The sequence below is a fragment of the Salmo salar genome, chromosome 19 (assembly GCF_965601325.2).
Source record: "Salmo salar chromosome 19, fSalSal1, whole genome shotgun sequence".
NCBI lineage: Eukaryota > Metazoa > Chordata > Actinopteri > Salmoniformes > Salmonidae > Salmo > Salmo salar.
Window position 1 is genome coordinate 52,334,667 of NC_138309.1, and position 8,260 is coordinate 52,342,926.

Here is an 8,260-nt window from a genome sequence, read left to right on the forward strand (position 1 = left end):
ACTGCAGCCAAGAGTCGTGTGCATAACGGCAGTTTGTCATGTACTGGAAAAGGGTCTATATGGTTGAGTCCCCGTGGTGGCGACAATACAACATTAGTTGTCGTACGCCATAAACTCTTCAAGAATGAGGTTGAAACCACAGGGCTGTTATTTGAACAACTTTTGTTTAATAATCTTGATTTCTGTCCAATTTCTAAAAAGATTATAACTAAGGTCATTGATCCAGGGTTTTAGCAAATATTATTTTTTATAACTAAACAGAGACCACAGTCTGTTTCCAATGGGACAAAATGAATCATAGTGGGCAGAACAAGCAAGGTGGTAGGCAGAGCCAAGCATGAGTTAGCGAGATCCTATTGGCGCGTTCTAGCATATATTTATGTTAGGCAACGTATACTCTGAAGTACGCCTGTGCAATAACTCAATTCGCCCTTGCACTCCTAGACACTGCGATTTGTAGAAACTTGCCTACTATGTTCGTAACATATTCTAGTTTTTGAAAGAACTGTATTGACATTAAATGTTTCATAGATAACAATATTAACAGAATGCAGACAAGCAGTAGTAGACAAGCTCCATCTTCTCCCAATGCCGGCCACTGGGCTTCCTCTCATCGCCATATTTGGTGGTGGGTGCAAACGCCAAGCGGATGCATCAGATGTATACATCTGTTTAAACATTGTGGTTTTAGTGTGGGCCTCGTCGCACACGAAAACGCAGCGATATATTACGGTTGGCCGACTGGTGGAGCGCCGTTTCTTTGTGTTCAAAGTTCGCAGCGAAACAACAACAAAGCAGGGAACAATGCGATAGCTTAGCTTACTTAGTAGTTAAATAATCAATTGTTCCTACCTCAACTAATTTGACGAAATGACATCTGCGTTATCTAAACAAAGTTTGTTGTTCACGACATTTAGTCTTGCTTTGACCAGGTTTTCATACTGCTCAGTTGCAAATGCTAACGTCAATTCAAACATACCTGCGATTGCAAATCATTTTGGAACGAAAGGCAGATATGAGGAGGTTAACAGTTATCTCATTAATGACATTCTCTCGGTAAACAAATCCCTTTTAAAACCAGGATGTACCAATTGCACGGCTATTCATGTGGCCGCCATTATTCGGCATGGTACACGATATCCATCGACCAAAAATATAAAAATGATGCAACAGCTTTACGACCTTGTTCTAAACGAGGCAATGAATACTAATACATGGCTGAAGGATATCAAAACCAAGTGGGAAATGTGGTACACTGACGACATGGATGGCAAGCTTGTGGAGAAGGGGCGAGATGACCATAGGCATCTGGCTGTCAGGTTGGCAACATTGTTTCCATCTCTGATATCCGAGGAAAACCTCAGAGCCCACCGTATCCGTTTCATCACTAGCTCTAAACACAGATGCGTGGACAGCATTGTAGCATTTCAAGAGGGCCTGCTCAACCTTTGGAATGTGACAGGGGAGTTTGTTTGTACAGCAAAGCTAGCTAGTTTTATCGTTTTGCTATTCCTTCAATGATATGCCTGAACGATCACTCACTCACACTGATTACTATTGTTACAGCTGAGGGGGATTTGTTGGGGGTGAGATTTGAGACAATGTTTGGACTTATTGTATTCTGTTTTTGTCTTGTTGCAGAAGTTAGACCCAGCCACAAAATCAATGATGAGTTGATGAGATTCTTTGACCAGTGTCAGAAATTTGTTGAGGACATAGAGAACAACCAAACTGCCCTGGAAGAGGTCCACCTCTTCAAGGCCTCAGCAGAGATGAAAAGAGTGCAGATGAAGATGGCTGACCAGCTGCAAGTTCCATACAATCGCATCACACCAGGTTGTTTGGTTCCAAATCTTTGCCACTTTGTGTAGTGGAGGGAGGTAATCATGTTACGGCTGAAACTTGCTATCCTATTGTGCCAGTTACATTTGTTCACTAATCCTCCCTTTTTTTGTCACCAGATCTGGTGGAGGCTGCATTCTTCCTGTGCTCATATGAGTTTGCCATCAAATCTTTGAACTCTGCCTGGTGCAACCTGTTTGATGAGACTGATGCCCAAGTATGTACACAACATCATGGGAGAGCTATTGCCTCTGCCACAAACAATGAAGAACCCAGTTCCGTCATAAAGATCAAATGTTCATTAATGCAATCACCTGTGCCTTTTCAGGTGCTGGAGTACAAAAATGACCTGAAACAGTACTGGAAGAGGGGCTATGGTCATGATATCAACCGCAAATCCAGTTGCAATCTCTTTCATGACCTGTTCAATCGTCTTGATCAGGCTGCTCGTGAGATCAGGTGAGTTGGTTGTAAAGTTAAACCACAGTCCACATTCATTTTATTGTCCACCATAATCATATAACTTGGACACAAGTTCTTACAGTGCCTTCAGAAAGTATTGACACCCCTTGACTTTTTCCACACTTTGTAATTATTTTTTATTTTTTTTAAATGATGTATATATCTATATCATGGTTACATAAGTATTCAACCCCCTGAGTCAATACATGTTAGAATCACCTTTGGCAGTGATTACAGCGGTGTGTATTTCTGGATAAGTCTAAGAGCTTTGCTCACCTGGATTGTACAAAATGTGCACATTATAACTTAAAACAATTCTTCAAGCTCTCAAGTTGGTGGTTGATCATTGCTAGACAGTCTTGCCATAGATTTTTAAAACCAATTTTAAGTCAAAACTAACTTGGCCACACATTCAATGCTGTCTTGGTAAGCAACTCCAGTGTACAGTTGTGGCCAAACGTTTTGAGAATGACACAAATATACATTTTCACAAAGTTTGCTGCTTCAGTGTCTTTAGATATTTTTGTCAGATGTTACTATGGAATACTGAAGTATAATTACAAGCATTTCATACGTGTCAAACGATTTTATTGACAATTACCTGAAGTTGATGCAAAGAGTCAATATTTGCAGTGTTGACCCTTCTTTTTCAAGACCTCTGCAATCTTCCCTGGCATGCTGTCAATTAACTTCTGGGCCACATCCTGACTGAAGGCAGCCCATTCTTGCATAATCAATGCTTGGATTTTGTCAGAATTTGTGGGTTTTTGTTTGTCTACCCACCTCTTGAGGATTGACCACAAGTTCTCAATGGGATTAAGGTCTGGGGAGTTTCATGGCCATGGACCCAAAATATTGATGTTTTGTTCCCCAAGCCACTTAGTTATCACTTTTGCCTTATGGCAAGGTGCTCCATCATGCTGGAAAAGGCATTGTTCGTCACCAAACTGTTCCTGGATGGTTGGGAGAAGTTGCTCTCGGAGGATGTGTTGGTACCATTCTTTATTCATGGCTGTCTTCTTAGGCAAAATTGTGAGTGAGCCCACTCCCTTGGCTGAGAAGCAACCCCACACACTTTTTTCTGGATGCCCCAAACAATTGGAAAGGGGATTCATCAGAGAAAATGACTTTATCCCAGTCCTCAGCAGTCCAATCCCTGTACCTTTTGCAGAATATCAGTCTGTCCCTGATGTTTTTCCTGGAGAGAAGTGGCTTCTTTGCTGCCCTTCTTGACACCAGGCCATCCTCCAAAAGTCTTCACCTCACTGTGCGTGCAGATGCACTCACACCTGTCTGCTGCCATTCCTGAGCAAGCTCTGTACTGGTGGTGCCCTGATCCCGCAGCTGAATCAAGTTTAGGAGACAGTCCTGGCGCTTGCTGGACTTTCTTGGGCGCCCTGAAGCCTTCTTCACAACAATTGAACCGCTCTCCTTGAAGTTCTTGATGATCTGATAAATGGTTGATTTAGGTGCAATCTTATTGGCAGCAATATCCTTGCAGGTAACCATGATTGACAGAGGAAGAACAATGATTCCAAGCACCACCCTCTTTTTGAAGCTTCCAGTCTGTTATTCGAACTCAATCACCATGACAGAGTGATCTCCAGCCTTGTCCTCGTCAACACTCACACCTGTGTTAATGAGAGAATCACTGACATGTCAGCTGGTCCTTTTGTGGCAGGGCTGAAATGCAGTGGAAATGTTTTTGGGGGTTTCAGTTCATTTGCATGGCAAAGAGGGACTTTGCAATTAATTGCAATTCATCTGATCACTCTTCATAACATTCTGGAGTATAAGCAAATTGCCATCATACAAACTGAGGCAGCAGACTTTTTGAAAATTCATATTTGTGTCATTCTCAACTTTTGGCCACGACTGTATATTTGGCCTTGTTTTAGGTTATTGTTCTGTTGAAAGTTGAATTTGTTTCCCCGTTTCTGTTGGAAAGCAGACTGAACCAGGTTTTCCTCTAGGATTTTGACTGTGCTTAGCTCTATTCCATTTCTTTGTTATCCCCAAAAAACTCCTTAGTCCTTGCCAATGACAAGAATACCCATAACATGATGCAGCCACCACCATGCTTTAAAATATGAAGTGGTACTCCGTGACATTACTGTTTTAGAATTCTACTGTTACATTATGGGGTATTGTGTGTAGATCAGTGACACAATCTCAATTTAGTCCATTTTAAATTGTCTGTAACACAACGTGGAAAAACTAGAGGTGTGAATACTTTCGGAAGACAGTCCCCTTGCTTGTTATTGAAAAACTATTGGGACCCTGAGGGTATATACAACACTTCCTCTCCCATGGATTTTCAATGGGGAATGTCATTGAATAGATTGTTTCTCCCTCTGATGCATTTCACATCACTTCCTTTAGTAGTTTTTTTATTTAACCTTTTTAACTGGGCAAGTCAGTTAAGAACAAATTCTTAATTGCAATGACGGCAAAACCGGACGACGCTGGGCCAATTGTGCGCCACCCTACAGGACTCCCAATCGAGGCCGGATGTGATTCAGCCTGGAATCGAACCAGGGACTGAAGTGTCACCTCTTGCACTGAGATGCACTGCGCTACTCGGGAACCCGTGTGGCTGGTTATTGTCATGATTTTTTAACTGTGGATTGTCTATTTCTTTCGTTCAGGTTTGGGCATGTATCTGAGGCCGTGACCATCCAGGTGGGTCATGCCGAGACCCTCCTGCCCCTGTTGGCCCTCATGGGCTTCTTCAGAGACGAGACGGCCCTGACTGCTGATAACTTTGACGTGCAAAATGGCCGCACCTTCCGTACCAGCCGCATTGTGCCTTACGCAGCCAACCTGCTCTTTGTGTTGTATGACTGCAGCGAAGGACTCCGGCTACAGTTCCTCCTCAACGAGACACCTCAGAACTTCCCCGACATAATGCATCAGGCTCCACTCTACGATACGGTCAGAGAGACCTACAGAGAGCTGCTGCACGGCTGCAATTTTGAAAAAGAGTGCGAGCTGCCCAGACCCAACTCTGAGTTGTGAGCTTGGGGCATGTGAATGTAAAGGGCTCTCTTAGGGGTTGGAGGACTCAAATGTCTGTCATGCAAGAGAGGGGTTTTAACGGTTTTGGCCAAAGCAGTTCCTTTGTTAATGGTCTAGCTTTTTTGAAGTAATTCAAGTCAGAGGTTTCACAGATAGCGTTTACAGGTACACCCTTTTTTAGGTGTCACTTTATTTAACTAGGCAAGTCAGTTAAGAACAAATTCTTATTTTCAATGACGGCCTAGGGTTAACTGCCTTGGGTTAACTGCCTTGTTCAGGGGCAGAACGACAGATCTTTACCTTGTCAGCTCGGGGATTTGATCTTGCAACCTTTCAGTTACTAGTCCAACGCTTGCAACCTTTCGATTACTAGTCCAGCGCTCTAACCACTAGGGTACCTGACTTTAGCATAGGAGTTATGATTGCTTTCTTTTCCAGGGTCAGAATCCAGGGTCTTCATTGAGCACTCTTTTTAGAGGCGTGGGAGCTTTATATTTATGTAATTTCACGATTTTGTGTTGATTTATATTATAACATGTTTTTCAGGTGCCTCTTTGTGTAGGCATACAGTATGCATTTTCCAAAAGCAGAAAAACACCTTATAGAATTGAATGTCTGCCACTGGATACAGTGAGCTATTCAAGTATTAGGACGTTGACATTTTTGTTGTTTTTGGCTCTGTTCTCCAGCACTTTGGATTTTAACTCATACAATGATTGAGGTTAAAGTGCAGACTGTTGGCTTTAATTTGACGGTATTTTCATCCATATCAGTTGAAGTGTTTAGAAATTACAGCATTTTTTATTTGGGGCTCTGTACACCATTTTGGATTTGAAGTGATTCAATGACAGGTTAGTGTGGACTGTCAGATTTTAATTAGGGTATTTTCATCCATATCAGGTGAACCATTTTAGAAATTGTTCATAGACACTTATACAAATGCTAACCTCCCCTGTTTATTGTAATGGTGAGGTTAGCATGTCTTGGGTATGATATTTGTGCTTCTGTCTCATAATTTTTCAAGATTCATTCAGGACTATCCATTGTCATGGTAGCATCCACATTAATGTGGAAGTGTTTACAAACATATTCTATTCTTATTTACAATAAAGGTGTCTCCAAATTGACACAATACATAATTTACCATTCATTTCTATTGGGCACAAAATAATCTGAAACGCAACCAAACCAAACAGCAAATGCATTCAACAGGTTTGTGGAGTCACAAGCTTCATGTAATCATTGCACAAGCATTTTGCTACACTTGCAATAACATCTGCTAACCATGTGTATGTGACCATTAAAATTTGATTTGATCATTGCATGCTTGGAATATGAGACCAAATACTAAACCTTTGACTACTTTAATATGCATAAGTGAATTTGTGCCAATACTTTTGGTCTCCTAAAACGGGGGGGACTAAGTTTAAAAAATAATAATAATTGTAAAAGAGTGCTGTAATTTCTAAATGGTTCACTGATATGGATGAAAAAATACCCTGAAAATGAAAAATGACAGTCTTCACTTTAACCTCATAGTCATTGTATCAAAACATGTCACTAACCAGGTTTCCATCCAACCTTTTTATGCAAGTAAAGTACATGTCGGATAAAACATGTAATGACAGGCCTAATGGAAGTTTTTAGGTAAACTTAACAAATGTCGACCAAACAAAATACCCTAGACAAGGTGGGATATTTTTGTGCCGGTAAAATTATTTATACGAGAACAGTCGGTGGAAACGCTTTTATGCGCAAATATTGATACAATAATCATATCGAAGTTAATTTGGGAGTGACGAGACGACGTTGTGTGGTCCTCCCACTATGACTCTTCGGTAAAGCATGCAGTTTATTAGGCTACAGATGAATACATTATGGACTTCACGGGGTGATGAAAATGCAAGGCGATGAGCTTGATGCGCCTTTCCAATAAATATCGAGGGTCTTATTCTGGTGACATGATGATCTATGCTCTAATGTTGTTTTGACAAATAAAAAAATATATATTTTGTTAATACTAGTACTCTCAACATATATGCTATATTCAAGCCAACACCGTGCAGCACGTGCCAATACTGGGTACACTCGCTAATAACGCATTGTTTTGGTAAGAACCACCAGTAGAGTTGAAAATGCGATGGAAACCCATTTAACGTTTTTTATTTATTTGGTACGTGGCAATTTAACCGCAAAATGTATTTTATGTGCACTACGTCATCACGCACAGCCATTTATCTGCAACAAGTCAATTTGATGAAAACACATCTGGAGGGAAAAGGCGCTTATTTGTTTTTATGTGGATTTTTGAATATACTCATGAAAATCTGTTTCCAATTGGATGGAAACCTTGCTACTGTCCCAATACTGTTGAAGCTCACTGTATATGCATTGGGTTGGGTTTCCCTGCTGAAAAGGACCCTTTGCATTTTTTTCTTGTTTTATTTCTTTGCTCTATAATATGAGTAATTTGTGTGGGCTGATTTATATTTGTACTCATTTTTTGAAACATTTATTCCAAAATGTGCCTTTTTTTGGTTTCAAAAATTCTTGGGACTGCTTTGCGAACAATACGTTTTTAAATTAGGGGTTACTTTACCTGAGTTACTTTATTTGATTATTTTCTACATTGTCATATGATTTGCGTTTGAAATATTTAAGATTAAAGTAAATTACGTGAGTTTTTCTTTTGTTTTCTTTTGACATTTTATTCTGTATAAAATACAAATTTAGCAACCCATTTCAAAATCAGTAAATTGTCAAATATCGTTCAAATGTTAAATAACAGTGATTTATTTGTAAATTCAAATAATCATAAAAAAAATCATATCTTCAAATGCCATAGAAAAATCATAAATCTTCAAATGCCATTAATGCGTTCTCCGATTTCATGGTTTTGCAGTTCTTTAGCTCAACCCAGTGTAATGTCGTGGCTCTG

At 40.3% G+C, this 8,260-nt stretch overlaps 2 protein-coding genes across 2 annotated transcripts in view; one reads left to right on the top strand and one right to left on the bottom strand.

The window, feature by feature from the left end:
* The window catches only part of LOC106578955 (phosphatidylcholine:ceramide cholinephosphotransferase 1), a 58,661-nt gene that overhangs the window by 49,444 nt on the left and 957 nt on the right, over nt 1-8,260 (bottom strand). The window lies entirely within an intron of this gene.
* Nucleotides 662-8,002, top strand: minpp1b (multiple inositol-polyphosphate phosphatase 1b). The gene is made up of 5 exons (XM_082965777.1): nt 662-1,459; nt 1,639-1,836; nt 1,962-2,059; nt 2,171-2,301; nt 4,953-8,002. Exons 1-5 carry the CDS (start codon nt 871-873, stop codon nt 5,320-5,322), a joined length of 1,386 nt encoding a protein of 461 aa, XP_082821903.1. The 5' UTR covers nt 662-870; the 3' UTR covers nt 5,323-8,002.

Excerpts from the sequence above, each read along its gene's own strand:
- minpp1b (XM_082965777.1), top strand. The coding sequence starts at position 871 with ATGACATCTGCGTTATCTAAACAAAGTTTGTTGTTCACGACATTTAGT. Across the intron at positions 1,460-1,638 it reads GCTCAACCTTTGGAATGTGA|CAGAAGTTAGACCCAGCCAC; the intron begins CAGGGGAGTTTG and ends TTTGTCTTGTTG. Across the intron at positions 2,060-2,170 it reads TTGATGAGACTGATGCCCAA|GTGCTGGAGTACAAAAATGA; the intron begins GTATGTACACAA and ends GTGCCTTTTCAG.